Below are 22669 nucleotides of genomic sequence, written 5' to 3'. Positions count from 1 at the left end.
TCCAAACCCAACCTTTGCCAAAAGTACCTGGTGTCATGGTACCTCTGGGGACAAACCCTGCCTGTCCTTTCTTGAAAGGCCCATGGACTGGGCTTCAGCCAGGCTGCACCAGGTCCCCCTCAGTGGGAACAAAGGAAAAGCAGGTGTTTACCTCGCAGCGGGCCAGGTGACCTGACGCCAAACAACTCTGAAAGACTGACACAGAGCCACACTACTTTTAAAGCCTTTATAATACAGAACCTCAAACCAACAAAATGCTCTGGGACATTCTGCAATATTCCGGAAGGGGGAGGTGGGTACAGCCTTGGCTGCCGGCATTAATACTTGGAAACTGCCCACCGCCTTCACCCCGTCCTGTCCCAGCCATTCCGTGTCACAGATCTTCATCATCAAAGGTCTCCAGGCACCTCAGCATTACCAGCTCATCGTCAATGGGCTGGTCTGGTTCCTGCAAAACATAGGGTGGCAGAGGATCAGCGTGTAGTTAAGGAACCCAGGCCCCAGGCATGTGGGACAGCCCCGGCATCTTCCGCAGAGTCTACCCCGTCTCTGGCTGCACCTTCTTCTCCAGCTTCCGGCCAGGAAGTAAGGGCTCTGGGCAGTGGGGCGGGGGGGGGGTGGTGGTGTCCCATTTCCGTTTCATGCAACTGCCACTTTCTATGATCTTCAGAAAGGGTTTTCCTGGACACAACGGAACTGGATTCTTTTCCATACCGAACACTTCCAGAATCCCATAAGACAGAAGGGAGACCTCTCCAAGCTTTACCCAAATGCTCCTCGGTGAAGGACAGCGAATCACACCAGGGTGCCCGCCAAGGGGATACCACACAGCTGTTTGAAATAATAGGAATGAGATTGTTCTCTGGGGGATATACTATTTAAAAAGAAAAGAGGGGGCATCTGGGTGGCTCAGTCACTTGTGTCTGACTCTTGGGTTCAACTCAGGTCACGATCTCAGGATCGTGGGATCGAGGTCCCCTCACCCCCCTTTTCAGGACCTGTGCTCAGCGGGACATCTGCCCGAGATTCTCTTTCCCTCCTGCTTGTGTCCTTTCTCTCAAACCTTTAAAAAAAAAGCTAGTATAACATAACGAGTAGTGTAGGTTCTCATTTGTATTTGAAGGATTATATAAACCTCTGCAGGTTATCTCTGGGTGGTTGTCCCGAAACTAGTAATGGTGATCACTTTGGGGAAGTGAATGGGCAGTCAGGAAGGGATGCTGGTCGGAGAGAAACTGAGTTTTCTTTGTATTTCTTTTGGTAACTTTAAAGTTTTAAAGTAGGTATGTGGGTTAACTACTAATTGTTTAAGAAGTAGCTCTACGTTATTTAATTCCCTTTATAATGATCTTCCACTGACTTCTCTGACCCCTCCATCACCTCTTCCCCTAAAAGGGTGTTCCTGGGTTTAGCTCTTCCTGTATTTCCCCATCTTGGCAGAAAATGATCCCTATAGTTTGTCATAGGTTGGTCCCCTGGGGCCCTGGGAAGCGTCCCGAAACCCAGTCAACCATCCCATGAATGTGGGACCCGGTCCCGGGGGTGACCAATGGCCAGGTTGGCAGCAGGGGGTCTCTGGGAAAATCACATGGGCCCCCTCATTCAGGGTGAAGACCAGAGCAAAGCTTGAGAAAAAGCAGAGTGGAGCGCAGGGGGCACCAGGAGGCCAAGAGTCCCAGGAGGGACGGCCCGTGAGTCTCTGTCACACTGACTGCTTGAATGTTGTTCAGAATGGTCCAGTTCTCTAAGCCCCTGAAAATGGTGTCTGAGGCATTTTTAAGCTACAGGGTTGGGAAAGCAAGAGGCTGAGAGAGGTGCCTGCTGGTACTGGGTGCTGAGATGTGTTGAATCGTATCCTTCCTACCCTGATTCATGCCCACCTGGAACCTTCTTCGGAAACAGGGGCTTTACAGGTATAATTAGCTAAGGACTGCAAAATGAGCTCCTCCTGGGTTTAGGGTGGGCCCCTCATTCAAAAGACCGGTGTCTTTAGAAGAAGATGAGAGGGCTAGAGAGACTCCCAGAAGGCCTTGTGAAGACAGGAGGCCCTGGTGGGAGGGATTCAGCTGTGAGCCGAGGCCTGCAGAGGACGGCCGGGAGCCCCCGGGGCTAGGAAGAGGCAAGGAGAGACCTTTCCTCGAGCCTTCAGAGGTGCCAGCACCTTCATTTGGCCTCTAGCCTCCAGGACTGTGAGAGAAGCGTTTTTTGTTGTTTTAAGCTACTGTGTTTGGTCATTTGTTACAGCGGTCCTAGGTACTGTCCAGGAGCTGGTTAAGGTTTCATCCAATGACCTCGTGATGCTGATGGGGGAGAGGGTGGGGAAAAGAATGAGATTTTCCTCACAGCACCGCATAGCCAAGGCCAGGGGCCTCCCGCACCAGAGCCACCCGGACAGCTTGTTCAAAATACAGATTCCTGGGGCCCCGCCTTGCAACAGTGAACGAGAGTCTGGGGTGCTGGGGCTTCAGGAATCTGCGTTTCCAGTTAGCTCTCAGGACGACTGAAGTTCGAGCATTTTACTTTATTCGGATACTCCAATCCTGTTTGAGCTTGCTTTTCTACTATATTCAGGGAAAGGAAGCAGGGAAAGCAAAGACTGTCCTGTTACTCTGTTCCACAGGCCTCGGGAAGGTGGACTGACATCCCTGTGTCCGGATGGCCAGGGAAGGACCAGACGGCCAGCCAAGGGCTGATGGGAGGTGGGGAGCAGCCAGAGGGGGGCCCTGGGCTCCAAGTGGAGTCGAAGTGGACCTGGCAGAGGGAAGCGAAGGATTCGTGGGAAAGGCCCAAATTATACTTTGGTCTGTTGGGAAGCTGCCCCAATTACTTTTAGACAAACCTTGCCATTATTACTGCTTTACCTTTTTAAAGAAACAGTTGTTTCTTTGCTGAATTAGTAGAGAAAATCCTTGGCTATGAATCTGAAAGGGTCTGTCCCCTTCAGGCATAACTCTCCTTCCCCCATGGAAGTTTCTGGGATGTCCCTTGTAATCAAGACACAACCAGCTTTGGGGAAGTGGAAATTAATACCCTTCAAACGCGGAGGGCAAATATTAACTCAGGGTCTCAGAAGACGACAGGACAGCGTAGCCTCTTGGAAACGAGTCACACAATGTTGACAAATGCCTGCGAAGAGTCAGGTCCCTGGGATCTGATCGACACTTCCGGGGACCCCCTGTCTCAGTCCTGCCCTGGAGACCATCTGTGTGCCTCTTCCCTCAGTTTCCCTGGATGTCGCCCATCCCCCAGGATGTGTCAGGCGGATGCCCACCATCCACGGGACAGGCCGAGAGAACAAAGGGACGTCTGCCCCCAGGGTGAGGTGAGGGGAGGTGTGAGGTGAGGTCCCGCTGGTGGGGAGGCCTCAAGGGTCCTTCCCGCCATCCTAAGGGAGGTGAGACGAGGTCTCCTCGCGCTCTGCTCCGTCCTACCTGTTTTAACTGAGGGTTAATACAGCAAAGGCCTTTAAAAAAATCGATGATCTGCATGTAGAGCTGAAACTTCTCCTCCGGATATTCTGGGATGTGGCTGGCAAACACCGAACTGACGACAGAAAGGGGAAGAGACAGCAATCCTCAGAACCCTCCTCTTTGGCCTCTGCTGGCCCCCCCTAAAATTCCTGGATTACAGCGTGAACCAGGCACTCGTAAACACCCCGTAAACAGCTTCCGTGTCACGTTTGGAACCCACGGGAAAAGGGAGACCCTGGGGAGACTGGCTCCTATGCCCTAATTTAGTGTTCTGGGCTGTGGCCTGTGGAAGAAGGAGCAAAATGGCCTCTCTCCCTCAGAGTCCCCCTCAGAGATCCACGCCCCGCGGTCCTGGTCCCTGTGGCTTCCCGGAGAGCTCAGGTGACACAGGCCACACTGGAGCTCAGTCCCCTGAGATGTCCCCCTTCCATGGGGGGGCAAGCCCCGATGATGCAGGGAGGTGGCCTGTGTGGCAGGCTCCTTCCCCCGGCCTTCCTGGGACCCGGGAGCAGCCCCACGACGTCAGGAGCCTGAAGTGCTGGGACAGCCTACATGTTGACCTCACATTCTCTCAGAAGCGGGTCCCACTAGCCACATAGAAACCCTCTGGCACCAATCCCTGCCTTCTCCAGGGATAGCAGGAAACATTTTCCAGTAGGCCGTTTCCATGTTCCATCAGCAGGGCAAGGAATTCCAGATCCTGCTTGGCAAGTACACTCTGGCCACTTCTTACCAAAGTTCTCACGGCTGGAGCCTGGCTCCGAAATAGGAAAGTCCACCTCCAGCCCATTTCAGCAAAACCAGACCCCACACACAGCTGACGGGAGTGGGAGTCACCCCCTAAAATCACTTTGGAGGGTTTGGGGGCGTCTGTTGAGGCCGGATGGAGCTGGCTACTTGTGGGGAGACAGGCTGAGGTCCGGTGCCCCCCCACCGCCCCCCGGGCAGCCAGGTGACCAGGGGCTGCGTGGCTTCGGAGGAGAGTGGGGTTAGTCGTTGGAATATGAGGACAGGAATGTCTCCTCACTCCCAAAGCAGGAAAACAAAATGTTCAGGCCTTTTTCAGCCTTCTTAAGGGTCTGTGCCTGCAGGCTCTAAGCCCGCAGCTTTTCAAATGGCCGGGGAATTTCAGTGCTAAACCAGCCCGGTCTTGCCTCTCCCCATATCCCTCTTTGTGTCTCTCACTCCACGGGGTCAGCTCTCCCCTGCTCCCTTCTTTCCACCTCCGTCCCCAGCAGCCCCTGCAAAGCAGCTTCCCCCTGCACAGCTCAGAGAAGCCCTCCGCTCAGGGCGCAGGCCCTGTTCTGTGTTGGCCCAGGCTCTCCATGTCCCAGAGCCCCTGCCCAGCTCTCAGAGCAGATGCTGTGGCAACGCCCACGGCCCCCTCCCTCTGGGCAGATGGAGCATGGAGACAACCCACAGCCCATAACCCGCTGCGTCTCCATGCTGGGCCAGGATGGGAGAGTCTCCTATTCGCAAAAGCCCCACACTGAGTCCCCCCCACAGACAGCACAGTCCTAGGCCCAGCCCGCTTTGAACCACAGACAAAGTGGATCTCTGAGAACTTCATGGAATTCTGCACCCCTCTGCGGGCAGCAGGGGAGCAGCTCCTAAACACCCCAGCTGCCCCCTCCCCAGATTGTGTCCTACCCCCTTCCTCACCTAGAGCTGGAGGTACTCGGAGCCTCGTTTTTGTCCAGGAAACTGGCCACATCGAAAGCATCTTCAAAGAGTATCTGGAGGAAGGCACAGAACATGGTCAGAACTGCAGACCAGCATTTGCTCTGGGCTGCTGGCAGCGATGAGGAGAAAGGCTCTGTCCTTCACCCTCGTTCCCAAAGGGTGGGTGGAAGCTGGGGCCCAAATGCAGGGTCGCTGTCTGGTGACCTTCCCAGGCAGTACCTAGTGAGCTCTTGTCTGCCCAGAACAAACCAAGACCCCAGAGGTGGTTACAAGGGATGGGGAAGCCCCCGGGGACTGTGGTCTCTCTTCCTTCTTCCTTCCTTTTCTCTTTTCTTTTCCTTTCTTTTTTCTTCTCTTTTCCTTCCTTCCTTCCTTCCTTCCTTCCTTTCTTTTCTTCTTTCTTATTTTTTTAGCGAGAAAGTGTGCAAGCAGTGTAGGAGGGGCAGAGGGAGAGGGAGAGAATCCCAAGCAGGCTCCATGAAGTGAGGAGCCCAAAGCAGGGCTTGATCTCATGGCCCTGAGATCATGATCTGAGCCAAAATCAAGAGTCAGTCACTTAATGGACTGAGCCCCCCAGGCACCCTTAAATCTCTTTTTTTTCTAGAAGGTGGGAGCTCAGGCATTCAATGCAACAGCCAGAGCTTCCGTGTACACCAGAAGAGGGCTCATCTACACCTCCCAAGAAGCAGAGGCTCTTGGCGCCCAGGATCCGCAAGCTAGCAGTCTCGTGCCAGGACAGCCGGATAAGAGGTTGGTGGTTTGGGGTTGGGCTGCAAGAGAGCCAGCTCCCAGTCCTGCCGCTCACTAAGCTGTGTGACCTCGGGCAAGTGACCTCGTTTCTCAAATCCTTCTCCTATACAAAGGGAATCATAACAGAACCTACCCATAGGGATGTTGCAGGAATTAAATAGATGAGTTACGTGAAACACCGGGCACATAATAATGCCCAATTTGTTGGCTATTATTGAATATTACCAGCTTTATAAAAGAGACGCATGTTTATTGGGCAATTTTGGAAAATAGAAACAGATAATATCACTGAGAAACCATCCCAGCCAGACAGGTCCATTGCTGACACACTGACCTATTTTCCTCTGGTCATTTCCTGAGGCATATTATAGCCTGTATTTCCAATTTTGCAATCTTGTTATTTAGATGGTTTTTCAGTCCTGCTTGGCTTTAATTCTTGAAGACTATTAAATATTCCACAGGAATGTGATATACATTTAGGGAATATGCAAGATTTAGCAAATAAATATGCAGGGTGCTGAGTTAAATTTGAATTTTTAGTTAAAGAATGAATCATTTTTTAGCATGAGAATGGGCCCAGTATTGCATGGGAGGTTCTTACATCCAGACTCTCACTGGGCACACCTCACTGTGTCACCCTGTTTCTGAGCACAACCATCCGGAGAAGAGGAGAGGGAGCTCTCTGGCCCCAAGTTGGCAGGTTCTGGCAGGTTCTGGCAGGTTCCACAAGGTCTCTCCTGTCCCCTTATCTGGGACACACTGCTCTTTCTCTGGAAGTCTTGTGTCTGTCCTTCTTGTCTTCTCACAATTTGCTTCCCCTGAACTGAATCCCCTGGGACTCGGGCCATGTAGGTGGCCCTTCTTCTGATCTTCTGGACATTTCATGGTGTCCTTCTTTTTAATATCACTTTGTTCATCTTGAAGAGGATCTGGAAAGAGGCCACTGAAAGGACCAGTCCAGAAGCTCATCCATCCAATGTGTGTGCTTCCCCAGCAGGTCTGAGGCTGGGTCCTGGGCCCTAAATTCCTGCCTTAGCCAATCAACCACTGAAGTTCTGGGCCACCATCCTCACCTGTGCACTGCCCTCTTGCCACTAGCCTGGGAGGGGCACTGCCAGGCTCCGTGGTCGTCCCGGAGCGCCCAGCACACTTATGGGGCCATGCTTCTCAGAGCCTCCCGGCACAGCTGTCCCTGCACACAGGGGCCCGCCCCAGACACCACCGTCCTGCTGTACGACCTCTCTAGATGGACCAGGAGCTACAGAGGTTTCACTGCAACTGATCTGGAAGCCAACGTGGGAGTAGCTGTGTCTCTGTCCCTGCCCTGCGCAGAACCACACTCTGTCCTGCTTACCTTGTCACTCAACCCTGGCTTGGCCCAAGCTTGGGGATGGTGGTGTGGCAGAACTCTGATCCGGGCGCAGCCGAGGGACTGCTGCCAGCTTTCCCCAACAGCAGGAGAATGGGAGCCCTCAGCCATTCCCGAAAAAGGTAAGAGAAGCTGCTTCCATGATTTGGGGACATGAGACGGTGGCTTGGGTCAGCTCTTTCTTGAGGAAAAGTTTGTGCTGCAAAGGCGCAAACACAGTCAGGTTCCAGTGGGACAGACTTGTCCGCACATTTGGCAGATGCTTTCCTTTTGCTTTGTGTGAGCCTCTGGGAAAAGGCACGTCAGGGTACAAAGACATCCAGGCCGGCTGACATGGGCGGGGGGTATGAGGTCCTTAGCTGTTGCTTTCCTGGCCCTGCTTGGACTGGAGGAGAGCTTAGGTTCTCTCCTGGTAGACCCCACAATAGTGGACAAACAGATGAGAAACCACAGTCCCCGGAGGGACGGCTGGGGAAGGGGAGCAGAAGTGGATGACTGCTTCTTGTCTGAACAGGGAGTTCCTTCCAGCGATGCCCTTGTCCACTGGTCACCGGGGCTGCCTGTTTAAAATGCAGGCTCTGAGCTGCCCCCTCAGGAACTCTGATTCAGTGGGTGTGAGGTATTAGCCAGATACCTGCCTCTTTACTAAACTCCATTTAAGAAGCATCAGGGGAGACGGTGAAGGTTGACCATACACAGGTGACCAAAGGGTACAAAGATTTGAGAAATTCTGTGGTGAAGGAGATCTAGGAGCTGGGCCTCCTGGATAAGTCACCCCACTCGTTATGCTTCATCTGTCAACCAGCAGCAGTGGACTGGGTGACTGGCATTCTGTTGTTCTCCAGGCCCAGGGCCCTGAGGGCTGGGAAAGTTCCAGAAGGACGGGCCTTTCAGGGCTGTTCCCCAGGGTCATGGGCACTAGAACTGTGTCTGGCTCTAAGGGTCCCCAGAGAGCCACAGGACATCTCCTGAAAGGGACCACCCACAGAGGGGCGTTTGGGAGGTCAGGGCAAAGCGGAGTGGAGGCGTTTTCCTGGTGGAGGCCTGGGTACTGAATGTCCTACAAGGCACAGGACAGGCCCGGAGAGCGAGGACCTGCCTGCCCCAGGCTGGAGAAGCAGGTCAGACAGACGTGGCCCTTGTGGTAGCCGCAGGCTACCTAATTCCTAATTCTGGAAGTGCAGCTGAGGGGCCCACACAGATCTCAGCACTGAGTGACCCCCCTCGGGCCACCAGACACACGGCACTGCCATCCATGGCTTCTGACAACTGGAGCTCTGAGAAGTGCGTTTGTGATGAAGGTATGGCTGCCTCTCCACGTGCATTCCTCTCCCTTCACTGAACGGCAGCAATGCTCTCTGCCATGGGAACTGACCTCCTCTGAGGGTTTGGGCCTGACGGGTCCACACACAATACTGTCTCCATGATGTCAGTCATTGGCTCAGTCATCTGGCCTGTTCTTGCCAATGAGAGGACAGGAGAGGTATGGCAGAAATTTCTGGAAAAGTTCTTCCTTGAGCCTTAAAAACAAGCCACTGGAATCTTTCTCTCTCTGACCTGACGTAGAGGAGGAGGGACGAGGGCTCGGTTGTTCCCAGCTGCCATTCCTCAGTCACGTGGGATAGGGAACGTAGGGAGGGGAAACAAGGTGAGAAGCCAGGTTTATGATGAGGCAGAGCAGGGAGAGGGGAAGAACCAGGTCCGTTTTGATGTCCCTGAGACCAGCAGGAAGCCCTCCTGACCTTGGGCCCTCCCTGGCTGTGAGAAGTACGTTTCTGCATGGTTTAAAAAAGCAAGAAACTTGTAGTCAAAGTAATCCCAACTGATACAACCTTCTAAGCCTTCTCTTCTATAATCCCCATGGAAAGGTCCAGAAGAAGGAGAAAAAGAAAGGCCATTCTGTGGTTGTGGAGTTTACATCAGGTAAATCAGAAACTCACTGTGGGAGTCAGAATCCAACCATTACCTCAAACTCGGTAAATGACCCCAAGCAGATCCCTGGTGCCTCCAGGCCAAAGGTGACCGAGTCGTTCCTGCGCCTACCTCCACCCGGCCCAGAGAGGGTCTGCTCACCTCCTCCGGGGTGGAGACGAGCGAGCAGCTGGCGCCTTGGCTGTCAAACCCACTGTCCTTCATGCTGCCGTCGGCACAGGCCGGCTCCTGACAGGCCCCGCCAAGGCCCTGGAGGTCGCTGTGCCTTTGTGCCCAGGCCTGCAGGAGACTGGCCTTCCTCTCCTCAGAGAGGTTCTGCCACAGGTGGGAGATAGCAGCAGAGACAATGGGGAGTGTCACCTCGTGTAAGGAGACAATCCCGCTCTCAATCAGAAGGTCCATCGTCTGCTTGTAAAAGTTGAGATACCTGGAACAGAAACAGCGTCATCTCCCAGACCTGAAGCCAGTGGCCGAAGGTCCCTCCCCAAGCCATCTCCTCAGGATTCCGTTAGCAGGCTGTGGCCCACCGCACATGAGCCTTGCCACAGCTCTGTGGGTTACCAGGGGCTTTGCCTTCCTAGTCTGCCTGCCGCTGACCCTTGGAGAGCAGGAGCCATCAGGGATGACATAATTCTTGTCCCTGGGTCCTTCCCCAGAGTCCCCATGGAGCTCTCTGCCTGACAGAAGAGAAAACTAGGAGTGAGGCCTGCTCGGTTCTCAGTCCATGGGAAAACCGCTTCAAATTACAAGCCCTATGAATGTGCCGACACATTCTTGTTTTACTTCAGGGCCTGAAATTCAGGCTTAGCTGTGGAAGGACCCTCCTTCTATTGGGCCCCTACCTCCAGAGGCCAACATGGCCACCATGGGTCTTGAGTCTGCAGAGAAGCTGTGCATGGCCCTCTGAGTTAGTCATTCACCTTGTTTCTTACTATGAGACCAGGAATACAGGTAGGGCATGTGTGTTTGTGTGAATGGGGGTGTCTGGTCCTCATTATCCCCATCAACAGTTCCTCCAAAGTCAACTCCAAATAGGGAAGTTTAAGGAAGCTTAGTGTATGTGTTGTACGATGTAGCTTCAAGATGATTTCTCTAGTCCCTCTGCCAACCTCATCCCCAACCCCTCCCATATGGAAATTCTGGAGCTTCCTTGATTATGGATCTTGTCCGAGAGTGAACTGAGGACACTGTGTGCCTCAGACAGAGCCTCTGTCCCCTTCCCCACAGGCTCCATGTGAAGCCACCCTTCCCAGCCGTTCACACCGTTCAAATTCCATGAGGTCCGGCAGCAAGGTGACTGGGGAGTTTAAGAGCTCCACTTTCTTCTCATCCACCTCCTCCTCTTCTTCCTCTTCCTCCTCTTCCTCCTCTTCTTGGTCTTCCTCCTCCTCGTCCTCCTCTTCCTCCACTTCAGCATCCTTCCCGACTGCCTGGATTGGGCACCAGATGGCAGAACCTTTCTGCAGAACCTTATTTGAGACCAGGCTAGTGCGAAAACAGAAACAAGACAACTGCGAACTAATGCTCCTCATGAACACCAACACTGAGATTCCGAACACAATTTTAGTATTGGGACCAAGCGGGGCTCGTCCTAGGAGTGCAAGATGGCTGGTTCAAACATTGAATGTCAAGTAGTGGAACTCAACAGAGCAACAGGCTAGAGAAGAAAAACCATACGATCATCTCAACAGATTCAGAAAAGCACTCGGCAAAATGCAACATCCATTCATGACAAAAACTCTCAATAAACTAGAAGTAGAAGGGAACCTCCTCCACATGATAGAGGAAACCTACAAAAAACCTAGAGCTAACATCATACTTGACAGTAAGAGACTGAATATTTCTCCGCCTAGGTCAGGATCAAGACAAGGATGTCCACTCTTACCACTTCTATCCAAAATCGTACTGGAGATCCTCACCAGTCCAATAACGGGAACAGAAGAAATAAAAGATAAACAGATTGGAAAGGCAGAAGTCACACACAAATATGGGACTAGAACTAAGAAGGGTGTTTAGCAAGGCGGCAGGATACAAGGTCAATAAAGGAAAACCAATAGTGTTTCCACATATTAGTGATGGACAACTGGAAATTGAAATTTTAAGAAGTACCACTTACAACAGCACCCCAAACATGAAATGCTTAGGTTTAAACCATAAGTTCAGTCTGAAAAAGAAAGAGTGGATAAGTTAGACTTTATCAAAATTTTTAAATTCTGCTCTTCAAAAGGCAGTCTTAACGGAGCAGAATGGGGGGTGGTGCAGTTGGATAAGCGCCCAGCTCTTGGTTTTGGCTTAGGTCATGATCTCAGGGTCTCGAGATCGAGCCCCACGTCACTCCATGCCCAGAGTTTGTTTCAGATTCTCTTTCTCTCTTCCTCTGACCTTCCTGCTCATGCTCTCTCTCTCAAATAAATAAATAAATATTAAAAAAAAAAAGAAGAAGAACGGAACGACATGATATAATTTGGAAAACCAGGACTTGTACCCCAAATCTCTTCATCCTGATAGGAATAATCCCCAAGGAGGTATCATGTTGAGTCAAAATACAAGTGCACCAGAAGAAAACCAAGGAGGATCCTTCTTAAAAGAGAAAAAAAAATTTTTTTCCATTTCAGAGCAGAGGAAGCCTTTCTGTATTCTCCCAAGCCTAAGTCACGGGGGCAGGACGGCAGATTAGACTTCATTTTTTGCATGGCCGAAACAACAACAACAACAAAAAACAAAACATCAAAAGCAAAATAATAAAACAAACGACCAAGGGATAATTATTTGCAAGTCATGTCCTAAAAGAGAGCTAATTTCTTGGTACACGTAGAGGGCTTCTACAACTATGTGAGAAAAAGACCACCCACCCAACAGGAAAATGGGCAAAAACAGTCACAAGAAGTTCCCGGGAAGAAACACAAATGCTCTTGAACAAAGGCACTGAATTTCCCTCACAGTGTAATTAATTAAAATTTAATAATTATGAAATGTAATCTGTTCCCGAGCTGATGCCATACTTTTCATTGTTGCGGGTTTAAAATACTGATAGTGAAAAATCCTGATTATTATGATTTTAAAAGAAATTTAGCCATTCTCATGTGGGCCCACGATGTTAAGTATTGGTAAGATTTTAGTATGGGATAAAGCATGTATCTTCAATCGGTAAGGAAAAGATGGCTTACGTGATGAGTGTGGCTGGGATCAGTGGCTAATCATTTGGGAAACCCCAATGCAACTGTCCGCCTCACTGAGACCACCTTGCCCATCACGAGGTGACGCTTGGGAGTCTTACCTGGGGTTGCCAGAGTACATGCTTGCGTATTCGGCCTTAACCTCCTCTAAGCTATTTGCATTCCCATCCTCCAGGTTGAAGGACTCTGTTGGGAAAGCGAAGGCAAGGGTCACAAAGGGGGAAGTCTGGTCTTTGTTAAGTCTCTCCCGCCCTCACTATCCAGGTGGACTGTGAGTGGTCCCTGAGCTCCCCCAGATTCAATAAAAGGGAGTCAAGGGTCCATTTTCCCCTCTCCTTCTAGATGTGAGCTTCTTGAACTGGCCCTTTTCCATAGACACTGAAAATCCCGTTCAGAGCTCAGTTTCCACCAGTTTCTGAGACCCGCCTTCCCAGGCCACCGCCTGTCCCAGACTGAGTGCCAAGAAAGGGAGCCATGTTTTTGGCTTTGCTGTTGAGTGTGACAAGCACCGGCTGGTGTCCTCTCTGGTCTCTCAAGATGGGATCAGGTACCTGACAACATCTGTCTGTCCTGCCAGACTATAAGGTCCCCAAGAGCGGGGGCATGACTCTCCTTGTAGCCCTGGGCCCAGCCCAGCGTCCGGCACACAGTAGGCACGCAGTAAGTGTCTGTTCACTTGGCCTAAGGCACTCTCTCTGCTTTCGATGGAAAAACCAACCATACTTTCTGTGGGAGGAGATGGGGGTGACGGATGGGGGTCTATTACCTTTCAGCTTCAGCAGATTATCCAAGGTTTGTTCCAGCTCCTGGATGTGGTTCTTTGCCTTATTCAAAACCTGCCACTGAGGACAGAGACAGACGCTGCTGCAAAGCCAGCCTTCCACCACCCAGTCTATGGTTTGAGGGACACAGGAGTCCATTCCCGGTCTGAGGCCATCCTCCCTCAGAGGCGAAACCACATTCCTTGACGTTGTCAACAAAAAGGGTGGGAAGCGTGTTCGGACGCACAGAAGTCATGAAATTTAATTTGTATTCTGGAAATGGTTCTCCCAGAAATGGGGAATGTTTAGAAACAAGCCGTGTTCTGCAAACTACTAGGGCTTCTAAAGGGCAAGCAACCATATACACATCTCTTCAAAGGTGGAATGAACAGGGAGTGAAGAGCATCTCCGAATGTGGGGGGGTGGGGAAGCAGAGACAAACATACACAGAGGGAGGAGGAAGTGAAGACACAGGGAGAAGGTGGCCATGTGATCAGAGGGCGGCATCTCTAAGCCATGGAACGGTGAGGAATTGCCAACAAACACCCGAGCCTGGGAGGCAGGGAGGGCTTCTCTCAGAGGGAGCGTGGCCCTATGGACACCTTGATTTTGGACTTGGAGCCTCAAGTGTCCACCACAATAACTTTCTGTTGCATCAAGCCGCCCAGTGTCTGGTATCTTGTTACGACAGCCCTAGGAAACTGACAGGACCTGCTTACACCTGACTCCTGTAGCTCAGATCCTGCCTTCTTGGATCTTACAAAGGCAAAATTCAGGGTTGTCCCTCCAGCAGGACCGAGACAGGAAGAGAACAGAGAGAACTCCTGGTCTGTGCACTGTTTCCCAGCTGTGCCATTCTAGGCAAACGGTTTGACTTCCTGACGCCTCCGTTTCCTCATCTGTAAAATGGGGTGATCTGAATGGAACGGCAGGGACTAAATGAGCGAACATGCTGGGAAGCAATGCTAACACTTAAACCACTCTGATGGCGCCACACCTTTGCACACAGCCACCTCATGAGAGGCCACCACAGGCTCCTGAGGACCCCGTTACTATCGTGCCTGTTTAACAGACGCGGTAAGTGAAGCCTGGCCCGGAACATGTCTCCCGAGGATGGAGGCCAGTCCGCCAGGCTTTCAGCCACCACGTCGTGAGGTACAAACTGTAGCAGGTGCAGGTGAGTTTTCCTCTACATTTACTTCCATTCCTTCCTTCTGGGCCCTGAACACATGGTCTTTCTCTGGTTACACTCCCAGTCTGTATGCACTTCTTCACGGGCCAGTGACAGCGACTTTGGGGTTTTCCACGGACCCCTGGGAATAGGCAGCCTATTCCTGTCCATCCAGGGGACACGGCGCAGACAGGCTCTTGGCCCTAAGCCCCTTCACCTGGCTCAGTAGAGGGATTAGGAAGAGCCCACCCCACACCTCTCACCTTCCACGCCCTTCTACGAGAGCAGGTGGGAGCTCTGCTCCGATTCTTTTGGTGGGAAAACGCTCACACCCCTACCTGGTACCTTGCACCCAGGGGCTCGGGGGGCCACCACTAAAATCAAGACACATTCCCAGATGCCGTGGCTCTGGGCACGAGGCCCGGAGCTGGAAACGGAGGCTCTTCTCCTCATCCTGCCCCCAGCCAGGCTGATGCATCCTTTCTGACTCCAGTCCCTCCTCTGTTACGAGAGGGCGGGGAACAGGCTCTCAGAGCCCCCTCCCCTGCTGGAAACCTCCTGTAACGCTCCTCCAATGATAGGAGCTCATGCCTTCCAGCATCACCCAAACCACCTGGACCTTCCTCCGTGCTCTGACAGAGGAGGAAGAAGTAGGCACAAGAGGGCAAGAAAGAAGCCACAGAAGGATAGAGGTGAAATCTAGAGCAGGAAAAAGTAAATGCTGACCTGGAGAGCTCCAGTGCCTGCAGAAGAGACCTGGTTGGTGGACAAAACCAAGCTGCACGTGTGTGTGTGTGTGTGTGTATGTGTGTGTATGAAAGAGAGAGAGAGAGATGGAGATGGCAGCGTCCAGAAGCTGCTGCTGGAGACTCACCCCGTCCACTGGAGGGCGAGGCTGGCCAGTCCCTATTATTTCCCTTCCAGTGCCAGGCCTGTCTGTCCCAGGTGGGGAAGGCCCAGCTCCTGCTGTACCCACATGCGGCCACAAACAGCCGATCGGAGATGCCCACAGCGGATCCCTGACCCACCCGGGCTGCCACCCTTGGGGAGGGGACAGTGGGAGTGGGAGCGGCGGGCCAGTCCTCCCTCCCCTCGCCCCACAGTCCCTCCCTGTCTGGAGACTGTTTCTCTCACACCCAGCTCCCCATACCTTCGAGGCTGTGAGGTCGGAATGGGAGTAAACCGTTTTCCTGAGGCTGCTGAACAGCCCTGCCAGGGTGGCTCGGTGGCGGGCCTGGGACAGGCGTCGGCGGGCCACCCGTGGCTCGAGCTCCTGTAGCTGTGCCAGGGGCCAAGGGGGCGCTCTGCCACTGGGGTTTCCGCCTTCTCCGGAGGTCGCCATGGGAAGCTGCAACGTAATATTATCCCCTTTGGGGGCCCTAAATAATAAAGATGCAGTGTTAAAGAAAGAGGAAGGCAAGATCGAAGGAGAAAGAAAGGGGGTATCATTCCCAAGGAATGGGGCCCCAACCAGTGAATACAATCAATAACAGATACACAATAATAGATGACAAAAAATCCATTATTTGAACTGGACTCCTAGAAACACAAACCACTCCTATTTGACTCAACAGTCAAAGGGTGCTGCTGCTTCAGACACGAAAGTTTCCGGAACACTGCCGGTAATCACCAGACACTTGTTAGTTGACAGGCGGTGGCCAAGGAGAGCCAGCCGGGCCCTGAGACCTCGTTCCTCACAGTCTGTGCGACGCTGAGCAGGCCCGTGCCCCACCCACTCAGGGCTTGCCCGCCATGGGAATCACCCCTCTGTGATCTGAGTAGCGGTACACAGGTATTTATACAAAAGGAGATCCATCTGTGTTCCTTGGAGTCATGAACCTTTTAATATATAATATTACATATATCTGATAACTCAAATAGAAGAGATGCAGCCTTCTACCTGTGAAAGCAAAAAGTCACATAAGGACAGAGAAGTGGGAGCAGGCTTGCCTTGTCCTGCTTCTAGTGGGTTCTGAAGATGATACTTATGTGGTCTCTTGTCCCATCTGAGTTTACAAACCAGGAGCCCTTCCTGAGGAGAAGCCATTCCAGGGCTGATACAGAACAGTTTTAACAGAAGACAGGGACCCTGCCTTTGGGTGCTCACCCCACCACTCAGAGGACAGGCAGCTCTGTGAACAGAGGGCCTGCATCTTCATCACCCCTGTCCCCTGCAAGAGGTATTCAGGGGTTTTGAGTGAATTAGAACGGAAGCCCTCCGCTGGGTCCACACGGCCCTGAGCTTAGTCCGGCTGCGTGGGGACCATGCACGACCTCAGCCAGGGCCTGCCATTTCTGATGTGTGCCAGTCCCCTGGGGGGCACTGGAGGAAATACATAGGCCCAGGCCCCACTTCAACAACACCGGCTCTGAATCTCGTGGGGTAAGCCCAGGCATTTGGGGGGCAGCCTGCTCCCCAGCTGATGCAGCCATGTTCACAGTTGGAGCCACTGCGAGGCGCACACAGCGACGCATCTCTCCACGAACCACAGCTGGGAGCTGGGAATGGATTCTCCTCCGTAGAGGGAGGAGCCAGGGGAGGAGGCTTGAAAAAGCTTTCCCGCTAAACTCTGGGGGGAGAATTCAGCCACAGAGACAGTGAAGCTGACCAGGCAGTGTGGGATTTTAAAACACTACTTAGGGTGGGGCGCCTGGGTGTCTCTGTTGGTTAAGTGTCTGTCTTCAGCTCAGGTCATGAGCCCGGGGTCCGGGGATCGAGCCCTGCATTGAGCCCCACATCGGGCTCCTTGCTCCGTGGGGAGCCTGCTTTGCCCTCTCCTCTGCCTGCCACTTCCCCTGCTTGTGCATGCTCTCTGCCAAATAATTAAACAAAATCTTTGAAAAATAAGATAAAGCAAAACACCATTTAGGGCAGAAAGCGAATCTCCTACGAACATTTTACTCTCCTCCAGCGGCGTATCTGCCCTCGCTTTGCTTCTCAGAACAATGTCGGAAGGTGGTGAGTGAGTGCCGCTGTGGGGGGTCTGCCCTGACCTTGAAGTTCCTATAACATTTATTACCAGCAAAGGCACCATCAGCACGTGGAGGGCAGCCGCGGACTCCATGCAGGCGCATCCAGCTCGGGGACACATCTTTAAAGGGAGGCAAAGCGAAACAAGGGAAGTTTTGAACGGCCTGGAGAGCAATGGGAACCTTTTGAACCTAAGAACATAGGTTTTCTTTATTTGCTTAAATTTGGGAGAAATGAATGTGCCTGGACCCCAGGGAATTTAGGTCGGCGAACAGAGGTAAAAACGCCACGGTTCTCCCAAGATACAGAATTCTCTAATGAACTCAGAATACTGACACCAAAGGTCCCGAGCTTGTGGGGAATCTGGAGTTCTCGAGGTGCCGATGTTGATAATTCGGTTTTCCTCCTAGGCTTCCACCCAGACATGCTCCATCCCAATTCCAAAATGGCTGTGTGGTTTCAGTCCTGCGTAAGTGTGCAGCTCCCTGCCTCTCCCACAGGGGACAGACCCTCCCATTACTTCTACCCCAGGGGACAGCGTTCACTGCCTGCCACTGCGGGTGAGGATGGTCCCAGATCATTCTGCCCACCTCAGCCCAGAGTCAGAAGCTCTTGAGGTGGGGGGTGGGGGGGGCAAGCCGCAGGGATGGTGAGACGTATTAAAGCAGCTATTAAGCCTGACATTAAGGCTGATAAGACCTCACACAGTTGTAAATGTCTACTCCTAATTGCTGCATCCTGCTCTCTGCTAGGAACGATCTGCTGTGATCTCCAGAAGGCATTCTTCTCGAGGTATCTTTGCGGACTTGTGCCGGGGACCTGACGGGAGCTGAGGTGGGTATTTTTCAGACCGAGCTCTTTGCCGCCATCAAACAGGGAGGTCTGTGCCGTCTGCACCTGTGACCTGTGTCAAGGGGTGGCTTGCCCAGGAATGAGTACCAGAGAAGGCACAGTCTCGGTGGGGAGGGGAGGCAGGACCCTCCTTCTGCCTTTTTCCCATGTTGGCTCTTTTGCTAGAAAAGAGAGAACTGGAAAAATGAGGTTGAGAAGGAATGTTTTCTTTAATACAGAACAAAACAAAACCTTTTCTCTTAAATGTCCTGTGCGGGTGCCAAGCGTGCTAAGGAGAGAATATAGTCTGAGCTGTCATCCCCAAGGCCCGGAAATCTGCATTTTAAGAGCAGCCACCGCCCCCCCCCCATTTTCCCTTCTCTCACTACAGCAACAGAAACATGTGCTCTCCTGCCCACCACCCTCTATTCTGCGGCCCATTGCCTGTCCTCCCACTGGGGACGCGGCCCCTCTCTCTGTCCCCCACCCCTAGTCTCTACCTATGGAGAGCCAAATTGTCCTTCAATACCTAGGGTCGGGCCCATCTCCTCTAAGAAGTCGCCCAGTCCCATCCACACCAGTTTCTAACTTAATTTTGTTTTGCCAACAAATGAGTATGATCCTTGGTCAGGATTCACATATCCAGCATCTAAAATATCCCTCTCCAGGTCGAGTCAGAACAGGGTAACGACAGGAGAGGATTAAGAAAAGACTCTGGGGGCAGGGAATAACAGCTCGTCTGACCCAAACCCAAAAGACTGCTCTGGAGCCTAAACATTAGATCTCTTGAATTCAGTTCTCAGCCAGACTCACAGTGAGAAGCACGCATTTGAGAAGTTTAAAAAGCTTTGGGAACACTGGCCAGTTGTCCCAGAAGACGGCTGGGGAGGGCTTACCCAGGGCAAGAACATGGATATCCTATTCTGACTCAGGAAACCTGCCATGTTCGGAGGCTGAGTTTGAATGTCTGGGCAAATGGAATATGTGCGAATCTAGGGAAGTCAGTACGGAGCTGGTAGGTGGAGGGAAGCTAGTCTTAAGGACCCGCCGTGGGTGGGGTGATGTCTGATGCCACACCTGGAGATGGTGCCGGCTAGTGGGATAAACTGGTGTAGGGAAAGGCAGGCTGGAGTGGGGACTGGCTCAAGATCTGGGCTGTAATTCCAGCTCTGTGTTAAGCAGACATGTGACTTTGTATAAGCCAAGAAGCCTGAGGTCTTAATGTCTTTATCTGTAGAAAGGAGGGGAGAAAGCCTTTCACAAGATTATAGTTTAAACTCTTCAGCCTCTCTAAGGCCATTGTCACGATTCTATGACTATCTGGGGCAAAGGCACAGGCGGCTCATATCCCATGAGACATGGATGGAGCCCAGAGCTGTCCCCTAACTGGTCCCACAGCAGCGTGGGAAGCTGCATCTGCAGGAATTCTGGGCGCTGTGGCCCCAGGGACAACTGTTCACTGGGTACTTTCTCTGTGCAAACCCCATTCATTCTTCAGGAAACTGGGGCCAAAGATTCTAGGCATTTCAGAATGTGCAGATCTCTGATATATATTCCCTTTTAAAAGCTCTTTACTGTGTCCAAACCTGTTCATCAGATCAGCGTGCTAAGCACACTCTTCAGTCTAACAAAGTCAGAGGACCGCTGCCTCCATGCATTCTTCTGGAAAGAAACTGTGATGATTCACATAGTCATGCCTTATCTTTTATTATTTCTCATCTATAAGGGAAAGCATACTTTCATTACCAAATACTTAGGTATTAAAATGCCGTTTAATACCCACTGGAGCTGACATTTTTAAAACTCCCTAAATGAATTTTTTTTTTTAATATGACCTCACCCTCTCTGAGACTCAGAGAAATTTTCATCATTTTTAAGCGCCACTCCACAAAACATCTGAGTGTGGTTCTCTTCAGCAAACCCTAGGCAAACGTGCACAATACGCTGGATAATGTTTTGCAACCCACAGGCATCTTCCTTTGGTTCATTATGCTTATGAGACCATGTCAGAGAAAAAATCCAGAATCATCCTCAGAACGGTCTGGTTTGTGGTGGTGATACAAACGCTCACTGTAAGCCTGGTCCCAGACCTCAGTGGTCGCCCGCTTGGATCCACAGGCATGGATCCACGGCAGGTACGGGAACAAGCACATGGCCAAGGGCATCTTGCCAAAGATGCTCAGGCACGGGACCTGCAGCGTTTAGTCCATGCTCATGCACCGAGGGAGGGAGGCGGGCTCCCGGGCTCACGACGTCCCCCCTCCCCGGACATGCGGGAGGCCACCCGAAGCCCTGACACACATGACAGTTGTCCTGAGGGCCAGCCAGCCTGGGGACTATGGCTCCGCCCCGGCTGGGAGACAGACCTGGCTCCTGGGCACTGGGTGCAGGCCAATCAGAGCGTGTCTCTGGCCCCCACAGCCAATGGGGATGCTCGGTGGCGGGCCAATGAGGGTGCGGGCCGTGGAAGCAAGAAAGTAACGAGTTGTCTGCAGGGGACGCAAGAAGGGAAAGCTGACCTTCTCACCTTGGGGTGGGGGTGGGGGTGGTAGCCCCCTTTCAGGTGGAGGCGGTGGGGGTTGGGGGGGGACTGCCTCTGCCCCCCCAGGTGCCCCATGCATCCTCTTTGTGCCCACAGAGGACAGAATGGATATCCCCTAACTGGTCCCACTCAGCTGGCATGGAGCCCAGTTTCCTCGTCTCTCAATTGGGTGATGACACCTACCTTCTAGAGTTACCTTGAGGCTTACAGAAGACAGCTTAAATACGGGGTCCAGAGAACCAGGGGCTCGCCATGTCAAGGGAAAAGATGCAGACATGTAGGTGGGAAGAGAGCAGATGCATGTAGGACAGGAGGCCCAGGGGAATGATGTCTTACAGAAGGTAAGAAACAACTGGGGACGGCGCACGAGAGCCGTTGCACAGAAGAGAACGTCCAAAGCTCAGATTAAAATAGCAAGAAGAGGTGGAAAAAGGAGTCACTCTTTGGGACAAGAGGAAGCAGGTCGTGTTCCAATTTAAGGAGGAAAAATTCCTTTTCTCCAAACAGAGAATATACTCTGGTCTTTTGGCCACTTTTCGCTGGATCCCCCTGCCGCAGTATTTCCCGGTGGCCTAACATTGTCCCGAGGGTCCACCGCATCGGCCAAGTACGAGGCCATGTATGAGGAGCACCGGCCGGGCAGGCGCCCCCTTGCTGTTCTCTGGGGGTGAACTACCTCACCCCGGGGCAAGGGGTTACACAGGGGTCAGGCGCCCAGCAGAAGCGGCACAGGCTTGGGGGCACGCGGATTTGAATCTGATCCGGAGCGCCCTGGCCATGACTGTGTGGACCGTAAGTGAGCCCTACCTGAACCTCGCCCATGGGGCACCTGCCATTCAGAGGACCCTCCTGAAATTCAGCTGCAGTGAGTGGCAGACTAATCTTTAAAAGGCTTTTGGTGGACCATTAAATTATGTGTTATGTCTAAAGAAACTGTCCCATCGAAAGCACCTGCGATTTCAGGGTAAGTGTAAAAGGTTCATTTCAATCCAAATTCCACTTGGGTTGAGGCCCTGTCCCTTCTGGCTCTGGGGCAGCCTTGGATGCAGGGTCTCTGAGCACCCCTGAGGAGCTGCTTTTCCCCCTCTGCCCCCACTCCCTGGTTTCTCTCCCCTGGTCCTGCTCCTGGCCTCCCACCACCAGCCCACCCACAGCTCTGCTGGGGCCCCCGGGAGCAGAGGCTGTGTCCTCGAGAGCCTCGTCTGGGCACTGAGAGGACACAGAGAGGTTCAGAAACCTACCTGCCCCAGGTTTTTATCGAATCACCCCTCCCCAACATCATCCTTCAACCGCTACCACACACACCTGCCTCCCGGATGTGCCCCACTGGGGGACAGATCTGCACCCAGAAGAAAATGCAGCCCTGGGACAAGGGGGTATTACTAAGAGAACTCCTTACCTGCAGCCGCCTGATTTCTTTCTTGAAAATGGAGATCTCTGTCTGCTCAGCCAACCTTCCCCACAGCTGTGAGGAGGAAGGCTCTGCTCATGAACCCTGGTACCTCCTGGTGGCTCTGTTCGGTTTCTGATACAATCACAGTTCTCCCCGGCAACATCCACACACGCTGTCACCTTTTGACCCTGACCCCTCCCTCCCAGTGGCATAGATCCCACCCTGAAATATCTCTCCACAGTGACAAAAGATCCTGCCCTGAAATATCCCCCCTTACACAGCAGCATAGATCTTACCCTGAAATATCTCCCATACATGGTAAAATAGATCCACTCTGAAATATCCCCCATAGTAACACAGATCCTGCCCTTGCAATACCCACCTTACCCAGTAGCATAGATCCTGTCCTGAAATATTCCTTCACAGTAACATACATCCTGGCCTGAAATACCCTCTTGCAGTAACATGGCTCCTGCCTTGGAATATGCCCCCACCATAACATAGATCCTGCCCTGGGTGGAGGGTCGGGGGCACTCCCACCTCCTGGATCCAGCTCAGCACCAGGTCCACTAGCAAAGATCCCTGTATTAATGCCAACCTAGTATGGCTTCCCCTGGTCT

The 22669-nt window shown here is 52.4% G+C and overlaps 2 protein-coding genes across 6 annotated transcripts in view; one reads left to right on the top strand and one right to left on the bottom strand.

The window, feature by feature from the left end:
• The window catches only part of LOC101693604 (solute carrier family 23 member 2), a 69627-nt gene extending 47550 nt beyond the window's left edge, over window positions 1–22077 (top strand). Inside the window, exons 12-14 of one of the 5 annotated variants that reach the window (XR_006601417.1) lie at window positions 5758–5903; window positions 6901–7394; window positions 17694–22077. Coding sequence is in view for 2 of the 5 variants with exons in the window: in XM_013050168.2 (XP_012905622.1) it covers window positions 5758–5873 (116 nt within the window). In the remaining 3 variants the exon portion in view is untranslated. Of the gene's footprint in view, window positions 1–2620; window positions 2894–5757; window positions 9373–17693 lie in introns of those variants that run through there. The other 4 variants (XR_006601415.1, XR_006601416.1, XM_013050168.2 and 1 more) reach the window with 4 other exon arrangements.
• STRA8 (stimulated by retinoic acid 8) lies at window positions 374–22399 on the bottom strand. The gene is made up of 9 exons (XM_013050193.2): window positions 22056–22399; window positions 15463–15691; window positions 13147–13222; window positions 12482–12566; window positions 10468–10689; window positions 9346–9631; window positions 5133–5206; window positions 3432–3543; window positions 374–448 (listed from the first exon to the last, which is right to left on the bottom strand). Exons 1-9 carry the CDS (start codon window positions 22397–22399, stop codon window positions 374–376), a joined length of 1503 nt encoding a protein of 500 aa, XP_012905647.2.
• Window positions 22400–22669: the final 270 nt, after the last annotated feature.

The sequence above is a fragment of the Mustela putorius genome, unplaced genomic scaffold, assembly GCF_011764305.1.
Source record: "Mustela putorius furo isolate JIRA1106 unplaced genomic scaffold, ASM1176430v1.1 tig00003845_pilon_pilon_pilon, whole genome shotgun sequence".
NCBI classification, from domain to species: domain Eukaryota; kingdom Metazoa; phylum Chordata; class Mammalia; order Carnivora; family Mustelidae; genus Mustela; species Mustela putorius.
Note: the sequence above shows the minus strand (reverse complement) of the source record. Positions and strands in the feature narration are given on the sequence as shown.

Bases quoted from the DNA above. Each gene is read 5' to 3' on its own strand.
- STRA8 (XM_013050193.2), bottom strand. From the start codon at position 22,399: ATGGGGGATATTTCAGAGTGGATCTATTTTACCATGTATGGGAGATAT. The intron at 13,223-15,462 runs GTATGGGGAGCT...CTCTGTCCTCAG, and splicing joins CCGACCTCACAGCCTCGAAG to TGGCAGGTTTTGAATAAGGC. The intron at 12,567-13,146 runs GTAATAGACCCC...CTTTCCCAACAG, and splicing joins TAATCTGCTGAAGCTGAAAG to AGTCCTTCAACCTGGAGGAT.